At 37.7% G+C, this 14,804-nt stretch overlaps 1 protein-coding gene across 1 annotated transcript; it reads left to right on the forward strand.

Annotated features, from left to right (window-relative positions):
• Window positions 1–435: 435 nt before the first annotated feature.
• LOC124305101 (protein hunchback) lies at window positions 436–14,165 on the forward strand. The gene is made up of 4 exons (XM_046764141.1): window positions 436–836; window positions 7,126–7,269; window positions 10,214–10,608; window positions 12,605–14,165. Exons 2-4 carry the CDS (start codon window positions 7,147–7,149, stop codon window positions 14,001–14,003), a joined length of 1,917 nt encoding a protein of 638 aa, XP_046620097.1. The 5' UTR covers window positions 436–836; window positions 7,126–7,146; the 3' UTR covers window positions 14,004–14,165.
• The last annotated feature ends 639 nt before the right edge of the window (window positions 14,166–14,804 follow it).

A 14,804-nucleotide genomic window follows, 5' to 3' on the forward strand; every position in this document is an offset into this window, starting at 1 on the left:
AAAAAAAAATATATATATATATATATATATATATACCAAATAGATAAAGAGAAATAGAGAAAGAGGGAAATCGGAATACGTGTACATACGTAGAAAAATAAAAGGGCTCCGCTGTGCGCCGTCTGATGACTAAACGGAGTGTGTGCGTGTGAGAGAGAGAGAGAGAGAGAGATATGGAGGGGAGGAGAGTGAGAGAGACGGAGAGAGGGAAATAGCGGATCTCCCCCGCCATCGACGGGTCACCCTCTGCTAGTAGTGGGGCGAAGGGGCAGGGAGGGGGAGGGGAGAGATCCCGGTTGCCAAAAACATCTATGAATATACCGTCAATTGACGGGCGGCGATTGGGCAGTTTTTGAGGGAGAGGGAGAGGGTGAGAACGGCCGGCATTGCCCCTTGGAAAGCCCAAAGTAAACCGATGCGGTATTCCAGTCCGAGACTTGGTCAAGTGACAGTCGCGCTTCTACGCCTTGCAGTAATCTGAAGTATCGGCTGAGCTCGGAAAGTGCGCGACAAGTCAAAGGAGGAGAATCAAAATAAGGCATACGTTTGTCAAAGTTCGACAGCGGTGGCAGACAATTTTTCACCACCGTACATTTCTCATTTCTTATTATAATAAAATAACAATTAATTGTGGTCGAAATTGCGATAGTTGTTCCGCGTCGATGTGCGTGAAAACAATAACGAACTGAAAATAAACTGAGAACTGTTGTTGTGTTTTTCTTTTTTCTTTTTTTTTTCAAAATTTCCCAACTTTTCAACGAGGTTTCTTCGATCACGAAGTACTGCCGCTGGTGCTGCTGTTGCGCTGATCAAATCGATTGGACGGATCGAAACAGGTAAGATTTACAATTTTTTTTTTTTTAATATCCAATGTTGGGCATGCGGAACGTTTTGTTTTTTTTTTGAAACGCCGCGAAGCTTTCTTGATATTGCGTTTCACCGATTGGCACTTGTCACCTGATTCGATTGTATAGTTAGCCTTGTTTTTGCCGGTCGCAACTTTGTGTTTTGTTTCTGTGTTTAAAACCGTTGATGGAACATGATTGTCGCTCTTGGCGAATTTTAAAATTTCCACATTCGTATTATAGGTAGGTATAGTTGTTTTTGCTAATACGAGCAACTCTTCTTTTTCTTCTTCTTTTTCTCCTCATTCGCGTTTATCATTGTTTCTTCTCTAATTCTTGTCCGTTTGGTACAACATATATACAAATATTCCACATTATACCTGTTCATATCAAAATAAACATAATCTGTGTGTGTTGTGTACTTTGCGTCTAGAGAGAAAGTGAGAAAGAGAGATAGAGAAAGAGTTTTTCGAAATGTATCCTTTATGTCACTCGTCGCGACCGTTGTTTCTGGACGAATTTAATTTATTTATTTTCAGAGTTCGTCAGGCGATTGTCCGACTTTTCGTTTCACGGTCCGAATTTTTTTTTTTGGTTTGTTTCTTTATTGTTGTTGTTGTTTTTTTTTTTTTTTTTTTGTCTCTCTTTTTTTCTCCCCCGTCTCTGTAACCAAAATTTTCATCCTTGCAAATAAAAAAGTCGTTGGATACTTGTGCCGCGTTTAATGCCGTGTGAAAATTGTATAAATTATCGAGAAAACGAAGAGAGACGCGATCAAGTAATCGGATACTAGAGAACAGAGTAGGAGAAAGACGGAGAGGGAGAAAAAACTGATGGTGGGAAAAAAATACAAACTTGGATGTGTGATTGCTGGTTTGATAAACACTTTTTTTTGGTCCCATTCGCTATGGATACTGTGGTGCCGGGAATTCTTGTATTGTGTCTTTCCAATTTTCGAATCGGTATACATATATATATATGTGTGTGTGTCTATGTGTACACAGGTATGGAAGATGGTGTAATAATCATAATAACAATAATACAGCGGTTATAGTTAAAATAACATAAAGGATATAATGGTTTTTTTTTTTTTTTATCACTATGATCGTTGTAGTCACACTTTAATTAATTTTTTTATTGCAGTGTCAACTGTTGTCGATTATTTGAAAAAAGGCAGCGTTACTATCTGTATTCTTTTTTTTTTTTTTTTTTTTTTTTACGTTCCTTTTAGTTTTTACAAAAATATTCGTGTTCTTCGTATTAACATTTTTATCTCCGGTTTTCTATGTAGATTTGAACGCTGTACGAATTATTTTCCATTGAATTTTTGCGAATTTCTGGCAAAATATTAATAATTTTATTTCTACAAACTACTCCGTTACGTTTTTTCAAAGATAAAAAAACAAAAAAAAAAAAAACCTTTGTACCCAAAACTTGGCGCAATATTTCGCTGAAATATTTTGACCGATGTATTTTTTCTTCGGGAATCGTTAATTTTCCTTAAGATCTTGAAGCGGCTGCAGTGAGAAAAAATGCTCATTTTGATGTTTGGAAAAAAAAAAAAAATAAAAATAAATGTCTACGAAAACGAAGAATCAAATTCATAGAATCGTATTATCTAGCACCGGTAGAAGTATACAATATTTCATTACATTCAACCCGTAAAATCGGCAGCGGCAAGAGTTTGCTTTTCGGATACTAAAGATCTACCACACTTTCTAGAAAATCGAAAGCGAGGCGAAAGTTGAGTGTGAAAAATGACTTAATGATTGTTGGGAAAGTTTGGAAATACGACAGATCCTTGTAAAAATTATTCATTCGCAATGTGTTTCAATATCGTAGATATCGGCTCGTTTCGGGAAAGGTAAATTCTCATCGTTGAAGAGAATGAGCATAAAAAAATGGACGAATCGAAATAAAAATTTTGAAAAGAATCGATATCGAATTCGATTCCAATGAATCAGTATGTAATTGTTTTTTAGTAATTCGAGTAATTTCTCTCTGAATTCGCAATAATCACCGCAGTATTGAAAATTGAATAAAATGTTGAAATTTTGACTTGATACTTCAATTTTCGAGTAGTTATATATTTATGAGACTTAAAAAAATGATCGGACTTTCGTCAATTTTCATACACCTTGTGAATTGAATTCGAAGTTTTTTCTCACAATTCTCCGAGAATCTATTTCTATACACAAAGATTGGCGCTTTTTACAGATAGTTATTACACAATTTTCAAAGCGATAAAATTTCTCAACGCAGAACTCTCAACAAAATATCGATAGCATCGTATGTTATACAGAAATTTCACGACTATTCCTAACCGTTCAATCACAGTGCAACAGTAGCAGCGGTTCTTGGAAATTTTCACGTTCTCTCGTGCTTGACAAAAACAACCTTATATATAACATCTTGTTTTTATTGCCTTAATTGCCTTAATTGCCTAAAAATTGCTTAATCAAATATTCCAATTCTAACGATTTTCTCGCACCGACTATAAATATCAAACATTTTTTTATCTCTCAGTTTATCCCAAATTTTGAATAAGAATTATAATTTATATTTGCGCTAAGTTCGGTAGAAATGATTTTTATCAATTTTTCGTTTCATATATTGGACAAGAAAATTTCCTACTTGTGCATTTTTAACAAATATTCTCGGTAATAAGGATTTTCAGCAATTCTTGTTACGTATATTATCTAATTTTATATTCATTCGTCTATACAATTTTATTCCTTCTGAAGTTTTTTCCCATGAATTTATTTCACGAGCTATATTTGCACCAGTGAGAGGAATATTTATTTAATTTGTTTATAGATTGTATTTTTTAGAATCAGTGATAGGATTTCGGCACTCTGAATTTTTCGCTTTGAAAAGGCGAAGAGACTTTTTACGAAAAGAAACTTATTCCTCATTCTTTCCGGGATCGCGCGAAGTATCTTAGCTATGCATTTTTTGGCCCCTGAAATGCGGGAAATGTGGAAACACTAACACAAGTCAAAAAATCCGAAATGTCTTAACGATTTTCGGGATATGATTAGCTTTCTAAAATTCGCTACAAAAGAGCGACGCACCGTTGAAATTCGAACCCCTTCCGTTCATTTGTTCATTTAGTAAAGCAAGAAGCCGTGTGAGTTTGCTCGGTCGGTAAAGGTAGGAGTACCCCATGAATTTAAACGAAAATTTTCCATTCGCCGTTGGCAATACCGCGGACAATATTGCTCAGCTCTCATTGCAGTAAGATTGATTTTCGGGATACGATTAACTTTCTTGAATTTCGGTACAAAAGAGCGACGCACCGTCGAAATTCGAACCCCTTTCGTTCATTTGTTCATTTAACACAGGAAGGAAGCCGGGTGAGTTTTTTCGGTCGGTAAAGGCAGGGGTACTCCATGAATTTAAACGAAAATTTTCCAGTCGCCGTTGGCAATACTGCGGACCATGTTGCTCAGCTCCGATTGTAACGAGAATGATTTATTTCCACGAATACAGTACAGTACAGGGCTGTATAATATCTAGGTCGATAATCCGTTAAGTCAATTTCCGAAAAACACATGGTCGCAGGGCAGTTGCAGTTTCCTTAGTTATGTCGGGTCGTCGACTGGATTATATATTTGTAGGTACTTGCCCGCCCCGCGCGCCCTCCTCAAGTGCAAATTGCTCTGGTTCAGTAAATCAACGACAACCCTGCCAGTAGGAAGAGTTTTACCACCCTGCTGCCAGGATCGTAATTCAGTAATCCTACTCGAGGTCGCGACTCCTTCCGAGGACGAGGTACAAGAAGGTGAAGAGGTAAAGAGAAAACGAGAGAGGCGATAGGGTACCTAGAACCCGACCTGCAGACCCACGCACCCATTTCTCCGTACCGCATTGTTGGTAAGAGCCGCAGGCTTTGGGCCCATTTTGCCTCCCCCGTTACCCGCCCGCCCCCGTCTCAACCCTTTAGAAATTTGCCTGCGGGAGGCCCGTTTTTGCATACCGAACGGCCGCTGCTCAGGTATGCAAAGCGCCTTTCTTTCGACTTCCCCTTCTCCTTACTTTTGTAACCATGTATTAAAACTGGGTACGAAACATTGCTGGAAACAGTTCTCTTCTTGCAACATTCCAAGGTAGATAAGCTCCCAGTTGTCGTTGTTACCGTGTACGGATCCTAACTATTTTCATTTTTTATCGCGAACGAAAAACTTATCACGCGTATAGTTCCAGGTTGAGAATGTAAATTAATATTGTAGCTTTTTATTTCAATTATCGCGATAATCTTAAGTCGATGTTAGGCAACTAAACAACTGTTTTCAGATTTAACCCTGCGGTAATCAGAAAAATTAGTATTGAAAACCATAATCACACTAAATATTAGTTATTGATTACATATTTTCTGGTAATTCTCACGATGTTTGAACCGTCGAATCTCAGCAATACCCTTCTCGCGACAACATCTAATAGTCACTGCCACAAATGAAATTTCTTCTCTCGAAAACCGAAAAATGTCGGGTAATCTTAATGAACATTTTGCAATGTAGTCGTTTTTGAATGCGATGCGATTTCTAGATTTTTTTAACCATTACTAACAAATTGTACTACATATTCGTGTTTCCTCCTCGAAAATTCTTATTTCACGTGCTGCGCTCGCTCGATTATCGATAAGATCATTTACGAAGAAGGTAATGTTGTAACAAATAACAATGGGAATTAAATGTATCTAAATTTGAAATTTACCAGTACTTGACAAGATTTTTTTATTTTTTTTTGTTATCGAACTCTATTCAATTTCAACGTTTTTAAAAACAAACAGGAAAATTAGTGCGATATGATATGCTGAAGTGCAAGAAATCGGGAAAAAAAAATCGTTAATTCAGTCGTGGAAACTGGGAAAAGTCGGAAAATTTTCAAGGAATGAAATAAAAGTGCCCGCTCTGAGAATTTCTGCACTGCACACTTTCGTTTCGGCTCTATTTTTGTAGGCTTCTACGGCCGGTTAACGCATCAGCTGCAGTCTGCGTTTGCACCCTCTTGACTCGATCACGCTGCCGTAGCTCAGGAAAGTACATAGAAAATTGTCAGAATTTTTTCCACCCTTTTTCACTTCCTGTGTGTTTGAGAGACGAGCTCGTTCCTTTTTTTCTTATACTCACGAGTATAAGTTTTCAGTTATTGGTTTGATTTATAATTTGTTTTGTATACCTACGCTTTGAACTTCGTCTCGCGTCATTGAAAATGACGAAGCTGCAGGGTTGAAAGAAAGTAAATGAAAAACGGCTAGTTGAGCGGATCTGTATTTGGATTCTGCACAAATTTTTTGAAATTAGTAATTTTTCTGATTCTCCCATACCTATGTTTGAATTTTTTTATCGATCAAAGCTTGATAGAAAAGTATAAAATTTACTATACCAATAGTGCGATTTGACGATGAATTTATGAATAGTGAATAAATATTGAAGTTCATCTATTCATTTGTTATTTAAACTATTTTCGATTAATCTTGACCGATCGAAACTCCGGTACACATTTTCCGCACAACGAATTATTTAGACAAAGGCAAGTTTCATTCTAGATTATAAATTTCAGAATTTTGTAGAAATTCGTGATCGATTATACATTCAATGCGTATGAAAAATGTATAACTGATCGTACCTTAAAGACAACGAAGTATAGTACAATGGTATCGAAACTTGGAAATAAGATTGCCTTTTTTTAAACTGAAAATCGTAAATTTCTGTTTTTCTACTGCTAACCTAATTGGTACGATTTTTAGTAAGAAAAAAGCATTATGGCGGCTGTCCGGTGGCTGTAAAATAAATACTAACAAATGTGTTGTTTTATAATTGCTACAAATTTGAACATATTCTCATTTGACACAAAACAGTATCTTGCTTACTCTTCCTTGTTTCAAATAAATAGAGAACGGTTATTTGTTTTTGCAAAACGCATCCCATATTTAGTCGATTTCTTTTCTCAAAGAAAACAATCAAATTACTCTTTCCGCGACTAAAAATCAGTCAAGTCAACTAATTATATTTATCTACGGCGAATGAATTTCACATTCCTCAGTCTGTGTTCGTACAGATTTAGTTGACACAATCGCAGCTTTTTCCGCAACTGAACATCAGTTAACTCAACAAATGTTCGTTTGCTGTGACTAGATTTGTTATTCATCGGCCTGTGTTGGCGGATTAAGTTGAGATATCAATTATTATTTTTTTTCTTCTCACCACGGAAGTTGGGTTTCCTTTTTTCACAATTTTGAGCGAGTGTTTTTTGTTTTTTGTTTATCTTCACTTAGCGGTCTGCATAGGTGTGCAAGATGAAAGGTAAACGGATCGTGGAAGACCCGGTCACGGGTCCTCCAGTTCATCAGCAGCAGAGAAACGGCGAGTTCAACTATTCGCCAACCACGCCCGCTTGGAACATCACCGACACAATCGTGGTGAGTAACCCCCGAGACGCCCCTGCATCATCCCCCTAATCAAGCCCCGCGATGCGAAGGAGAGGCCAGCCTCTCTGTAGCGAAATTCGTCATTTGCCGAGCCCCGCCATCACTGAGTTCCCCCTTTTTCCCGAACGAAACTCGCGATCGGTGCAATCGATACGCCCGCGCTGTTTTTTTTATTTTTATGTTTTTTTTATTCTTTGTTTCATTTTTTTCCTTGTTACGTTAATCTTTATTGCAATTATACATATATATATATATATGTAGATAAATAGATAAGAAGATGGAACGTGCAGAGTTGTATTATGTTTATTAACCTGCGTTTTGTATAAACTGAGTACCTAACATTTTATTTGTTGTTTATACTTATTGCAGAGACTTTCCAATTAAATTGGTATTCTTACGATTCGACAGGTCTGCAAATATTGCTTTGAATTGCAGAAAAATTTGATGCAAGTAACTATTTAATATTATATATTTAGTATTAACAGTATGTTAGATTTTTTGATTATGGCATGGTGGAAAACGCAGATTTCTTACGAATGTATAGTAACTATAAGTGTAAGACTTTGTTTCGGTGGAGAGCATGAGTAGAAAATTAGACAAGATTGAAGTTACCGCACTGAGAAAAATTTCATGCGATACAGTAACGAGAAGAATTCAGTAAAACAGGTATCGTGAACAAAAACTGTTTGAATATTGTTGGAATTACGAAAAACGAGGTGCGCGTAACGATTTTGAGCTATTGTCAATCCTTTTTTGGTAACTGCAACGCAAAATCAGTTTGCTCGGTTTACTCTACTTTTTTAGCTAAACAAGGGTTTAACGTCAATTTATTATTGCACAAGCGTTAAATTTTCGCAACAGTTACAAGAAAATATAGCAACAGTGGTCGTAATGAGAAAGAATAGTAACGGATACTAGACTTTCTGGTAACAGCTTGAAAACTAATTTTCATTTTTTACCTAGAACTATATTTTTCGATTGTGGTAAAAAATGAAAATAGTTAAGGACTGAACGGCAACCGGAACTAAAAATTTCTCTCAGTGTACAGGTAATCTAAAGAAACGTGAAATCCAAAATATCTTTTTCCAATTTTTCACTTCGATATTAAATAACTTTGACAGAGTTGGATTTTCAAAACGTTAGTAACATATGGCATGCTTTATTGGTGTTTATCGAATTTTGGACAAGACTGAAGTGTGCGAATTGCCGATTTTTTTCAAAAATCACATCGTTACATTAACGTCATTATGAAAGTCAACCTTACGAAAATATATCTTTCTTTTATTGGTGAATGCTGAATGTTTTCTGCTACGATGTTCGCAATTTTTTCAGTTCGCGGAAATCGAAAGTATAGTTGCGAGTTTAAGATTCGATGATTTTTTTTCCATTCGTCAATCTCGCGGTCGTTTTGGAAATGTTAATTTTTATTTCTGCGATGAATCAATTCGGTATCAAATTGATTTACCTCTGATTTAAAAAATTTTCCTTTCACATGAAAAAATGTTTACGCACTGCAAAAAATCATTTTTTCTCCGTTCATGTAGCTGCTATAACCTTATCTTTGAGTTCTTTTGAAGAAACGAGATATTATTTCTTGAAATTAGTTTTCATAATTAAATTTCTTCGTATAAAATTATTAAATTAGTTTTTTTTTCCTCAACACGTTGTTGGCTACTAAACAACATCTGAATCGTCTTCGTTAAATCACGGCTAAAATGGATTTAGAAATTGCACGGAAATCTAACAACATTTGTGCATGGAAACAATAGTACCGTACAAAAAAATCTGAATATTTTCCAAGACACGAAAAATGTGCAAAAGATTGACGTGAATTTTTGAATTTTAATTTTGGAACATTTTAGTACGGTAGATAAAAGTCCAACGTTCGAATTCAAACAACACACACAATTGGCAATGGTGACTTTCCGTTTGACAAACCTCTTTTCTTAATCTTGCAGTCAGGTTTTTTCCATATCCTTACATATTGTGACGAAAGTAAAGGTATTGTGTTTGCATTGTGTATGCCTGTGTAAATAAATATCTATATTTTATGCCTGCGATTGGTATATATACATACATAGATGTATAGACAGATAGTATATACGTTAGGACAGGGGTGGTCTACATAAGCTTTGTTTCATAAAGTATAAAATGAAAAATATTTACATTTCAAATGACTCGTCGCCAGACTCGCTATCTTGGTAAATAAAAATTTTTCTACATTAACTGGCCTGGACATCCGAAGGTCGCCGGGTCCCTGATTAGCTGACAGCAAAAAATGGGAAAGAAGGATAATAATAAACGTTTCGAAAATTTCCATTTTACATAAGTTGAGTTAGCAAAATACGAGTCGAATACAATCGGTATTAAGTATAAACAAGGCTCGATAGGCCACATATTGCGTAAATACGTCGCGTCCTTCGCCATCTTTTCTGTCCTACCCGTGCGTTCGATTGTTTCTTTCCAGATCATCCACATTCCTACTCCGTTCCATTCGTTTCAATCCTGTTCTACTGCCTGCGGTTCCAAAAAAAAAATTAATCGAACTTTATTATAATTTACTAAATTTTGGACAATGCTAATGTTCCCGAACAAAGAAATTTTCTGTAAAAAAATGCATCGTTACGATGACGTCACAAACTTGAAACTCGTGATATAGTTAACAGAAATATTGAACCCCGGAAGAGAACAAATAATAACCTTGAATAACCGTAAACATAACCCCGAATTAGGATGAAAATAACCCTGGGTATCAATGAACATAACTCCGAATAAGAATAAAAATGATCCTTAACGAGGATGAAAATAACTTTGAAGAACAATAACGTAGCTCTGAATAGAGGTGAAAACAACCTTGAATAACGACGAACGTAACCTCAAATAAGGATGAGAACAACTCCAAGGACAATATTAACTGGATAACCTTGATTTTCAGAAATCGGAGTCGCCGGAGGATACAAACAATGACTCCGGGGTGTCTCCGGGTCACTACACGAGCAACTCGGTGTCACCAAGTAGTCGGAGTTCGTCTTCAATGGCGAACGGAAGTCTGTCACCCGCGAGCGCGACGTCACAGGATTCGAGCGCTACGCTGTACGAATACAGCCCCCGGAGTGTATCCAATTCGAGTTATTCCGCCGTTGGTTTTCCCCACGCCAAAGGCGCAAGGTCTTCCAAGTCGTCCGCCACCTACAAGCCCAAAACCAAGCAACGAAAGAAGAGCGCGCGGGCCAAGCAACCCGTTGACATGGTGTCCAGCACCATGAAACCCGAGAACGATCAGCCACGCGTCATGCAGTGCCCGATTTGCCCCTTCGTCACCGTTAACAGGTTAGTTTATGACGTCATTATTGACGAATGGACTTGTAAGACAAACTTCATTTTTCACAAACTCGGAGTATGGACAATTTTTATCCGTGCTGTAAGTATTAAGTAATTAAATAATTAAGTATGTCAAACTTGGAGTTGAAATGTGTTGGGTTTCGATTTCATTCTTTTTTTTTTTCGTCGTACCCGAAAAAAAAGCGCTTTGCCTTTATGAGGTACATTTTCTGCAGTTTAGCTTTGTAAAGACTGTTACTAAATTACGAACCTTTCTACTCTGTGGTGGTTAGATTACAATTTGTGGGTGGAACGACCTCTTCAAATATGACACAGCCTCAAAGCTTTAAACGCGTTTTATGACCAGTTTCTAGCCCGGTCAAGAGCAGACTTCACGAACCTTGTTCAATGTATTAATGCAGTAATTTTACATTGTAAACTAGCATTGTGAATTTGGTATGACCAATTCTTTGTAGACCTCAAAAATTCTGACCATTATACACAGAGGTAAAAATGTGCCGGATTCAAAGGACTATTCGACAGTCGCAATTTGTTAGAACCAAACATTTCACAGAGAAAAGTCATAATTTCGTCAATCCATCTGAAATTTTTTTTTCATTACCTAGTTACAGGCAAACGTTTATTTCGGTAAAATCAAATCGGGCTTTACAGTGGCTCATTTCATTCCAGAGAACAAATTTTTTCGCCTGGTAAGTGTGATACGCGGAAAATTGTCCACTTCGGGAATTGACGATTGTTTAAATTTCGAAGTAATTGAATGTTTAACTTCTTTATTTGTCGTTATCTAGTATGTCAAGTGCCGTACGGAACTTGACTTTTTCTTATCGAACACGAAGTATTCGTATCACAAATGAGTAAACACTACACAGAAGGATGTGAAGCTATTTTTGTGTGCCGATTAAAATGGTTTTCAGTAAAATTGTAGCAAAGTGTAAGACGAATATGAGGGATTCTCCGTCAACTCGGTCATTTTTTTTCGACCATCTCAGATCTGCCCCATAATTGGTTATATCAAAGTACTACTAAAATGTACTACTAAAATGTGAATTTTTTCAGATTTTGCATAAAAAAATATTTTTTCACAAATTCCTCTCGAAATCTAACAAAAAACTACAACTTTTATGCAGAGTAATTTTTTTTCAGTTACTTCAAGTTTCCGAGATATATTCATTTGAAAAAAAACGAGAATTTCTCAAATAATGAATTAAAAAACCTGAAAAAATTCACATAGAGTACCTTTTGGTAGTACTTTGATACAACCAATTATGGGGCAGATCTGAGATGGTTGAAAAAAAAATGGCCGAGTTGACGGAGAATCCCTCATATTCGTCTTACACTTTGCTACAATTTTAATACGTGTATTACATTACAATTTTATAATGGTTATATGAGAAAAGTGTCTGTTTCGGACAGAAATGATTTTATCTTTTTGCAAAATTATTCAAACTCTCAAACATTCTGTGAAGTATTTTTAAACTCTTCGAAATTTCTGAAATCTTCGAAGTCGCGTCAAATCTCTGAAATTCTGTAAAATTCTATAAAATCCTTTGAACCTTCAGCTTAAAAACGTATCTGAAATCACCTCACATCTCTAAAATTCTGTGAAATCTTTTAAAATCCTCTGGAATTTCTAAAATATTTGACATGTCACCAAACCCCAGAAACTTCTGGGACCCCATGCGATATTTCCAAGTCTTTTGAAATCCTTTAAAATCTTATGACAAGTTACCGAAGCCTGTTAAATCATCCGAAACATTTGAAATCTTTGAAACCAAAAATAAAAGCTCTGAAATTCATTGAAATCCTTGGATTATTTTATATCACGATGAAACCAATCTCGAAATTCGGTGTTGGTACAGGAAAAGTAAATAGTCGTTAACCCCTGACACGATCTTTCTTTAGCGATTGGATCGATTGTATACAACAAGGTGACTCAAAGTACCCCAAAAAACATGGCTCTCACGACCTGTCAAATTCCTTCCAGATTGCACTTCACCGAACACCTGACAACCCACTCTTCATCGAAATCCAGCACGCCGGAGGTTCCCAACACTTCGTCTTACGCACCCACGAGTTCAGTATCCGAGAACGGTGCGCGAGCTTCTCCAAGTCAGGGCGAACGGTCCGAGCAAGAGTCTGATGAGGTTGAAGAGCCAGGCATGCGAGTGCCGCGAATAAACTGCCAAGGCAAGGTGAAGACTTTCAGATGCAAGCAGTGTAACTACGTGGCGATAACGAAGCTCGAATTTTGGGATCACAGCAGGGGCCACATTAAGGCCGAGAAGTTGCTGACCTGCCCGAAGTGTCCCTTCGTAACGGAGTACAAACACCACCTCGAGTATCACCTCAGGAACCATTTTGGCTCAAAGCCGTTCAAGTGCGACAAGTGCCCGTATTCCTGTGTCAACAAGTCGATGCTCAACAGCCATCTCAAGTCCCACTCAAACATCTATCAGTACCGATGCGCCGAGTGTTCATACGCCAGTAAGTACTGCCACTCGCTGAAGCTCCACCTGCGAAAGTATGCCCACCAACCGGCAATGGTTCTGAACCCTGACGGTTCTCCGAATCCGCTGCCCATAATCGATATCTACGGAACTAGACGTGGACCGAAGCAGAAGGCTTCGAAAACGGCGGGCAGCTCTGGGAAGAAAATGGCCGGCGTAAGCTCAGCACAGATTCAGGTAAATCCGTTCGTCGTTGAGCAACATCGTCATCAGCAGGTGCAGATGGGACTGCAGCAATTGAATTACGGGCAGTTGCTCTCGGCTGTTAATCTGCCGGTCAACTTCCTCCAGCAGTTCCACGGCAACAAAAACGAGATGCTGAAATCGGAGGGGTTAAAAACCTTCGAATTTTTCGCCCGGGACAACCAGCAAAATTTCGGAGCTCAGAGGGACGCGATGGTGATCTCACCGAGCAGTTCTTCCGCCGGGAGTTCTACTAGCCCCGAGCCTCCGGCGGAAGAGGCTCCTCTGGATCTCAGCAAACCGGAAGTGGCACAGAGTTCAAAGACAAAGCCTGCCAAAAACGGACGCACCAGCAGGCGCAAGGGGAAGGCCTTTAAATTGGACAAATTGATGGTCGCTGACGAGTCGGACGGAGAGTCTTCCGACTCCGTTTCAAATCCTGCGATCGAATCGCCAGTAGATCCGATTCTCAACGCTCAGCAGCCGATGGTCAGTCAGGAAAACACTTTAGGTGGCGCTGCTTTGGAATGCTATTGCCCGTATTGCGAACTCGGCTTTGGCAATGTCGTTATGTACACGGTGCACATGAGATATCATGGTTACAAGAATCCCTACGAGTGCAACATGTGCGGATACGAATGCTTCGACAAGGTGTCGTTCTTTTTGCACATCGCGAAGTCTTCCCACTTATAAATGTCGCTCGAAATCATTGCCTTCTCTTCTCGAATGTTCCTTTTTTTTTTTTTTTTTATTCCGTTCCATTTTCATTTGAATTTTTTTTTCTTTCTTCTTCCATTTGTTTATTTACTGTCGCGTGTATCTAATCAGAGCAAGTTTCGTGTGTGAATGTTAATTGGAAAAGCGATCGTCGGCTCAAAATACCTGCCTTGAAGAAAAACATGTGTTCCCAAATTTAAATCGACCGAAACGTCATCTGAAAATAATGGCGAAGAAAACTTCTTAAACGATCATTGTGTCCGAGTGAATAACGATTGGTTTACACTCAACTTTTGCATTGTCCAAAACTAGCTTGACTTTGACTATTTAAAATTTCAAATTGTCTTCAAAGTACAGAACCACAAGAATTTTTGGTAACGGTATATCATTTCGTATAAAAATAAAATTGACACAAATTGTATTTGAAAATTTGTGTACCTGAGATGATTTGTTTTAAAAATCGGAAGCCGTTTATTGAATTAACTTACAGTTAGAGTTTGGCTAAGAATAGAAAAAACGAAAAGAAATTCGGCTAGAGCGACACTTGAATTTATGGCTGAGCTGTTCTTCAGGGTGGGAATTTGAGCTTCGATCTGAGTTAGCGGTGAATCATAAGAATGTTCTTCGTGTCAGAACCACAAAGCGAACATCTTATGAACTCTAGTCAAAAAAGGGAAATAAGCAAACGAACAGATACATATACGACAAACATATAAAATTAAATTTAAAAAAACGTCCTGCGAAGGCGGTAAGCTCTTTTTCGTAACTTGAGGTGCA

This window comes from Neodiprion virginianus, chromosome 5, assembly GCF_021901495.1.
Source record: "Neodiprion virginianus isolate iyNeoVirg1 chromosome 5, iyNeoVirg1.1, whole genome shotgun sequence".
Classification (NCBI taxonomy): Eukaryota; Metazoa; Arthropoda; class Insecta; order Hymenoptera; family Diprionidae; genus Neodiprion; species Neodiprion virginianus.

Excerpts from the sequence above, each read along its gene's own strand:
- LOC124305101 (XM_046764141.1), top strand. The coding sequence starts at position 7,147 with ATGAAAGGTAAACGGATCGTGGAAGACCCGGTCACGGGTCCTCCAGTT. Across the intron at positions 7,270-10,213 it reads ACATCACCGACACAATCGTG|AAATCGGAGTCGCCGGAGGA; the intron begins GTGAGTAACCCC and ends CTTGATTTTCAG. Across the intron at positions 10,609-12,604 it reads CCCTTCGTCACCGTTAACAG|ATTGCACTTCACCGAACACC; the intron begins GTTAGTTTATGA and ends AATTCCTTCCAG.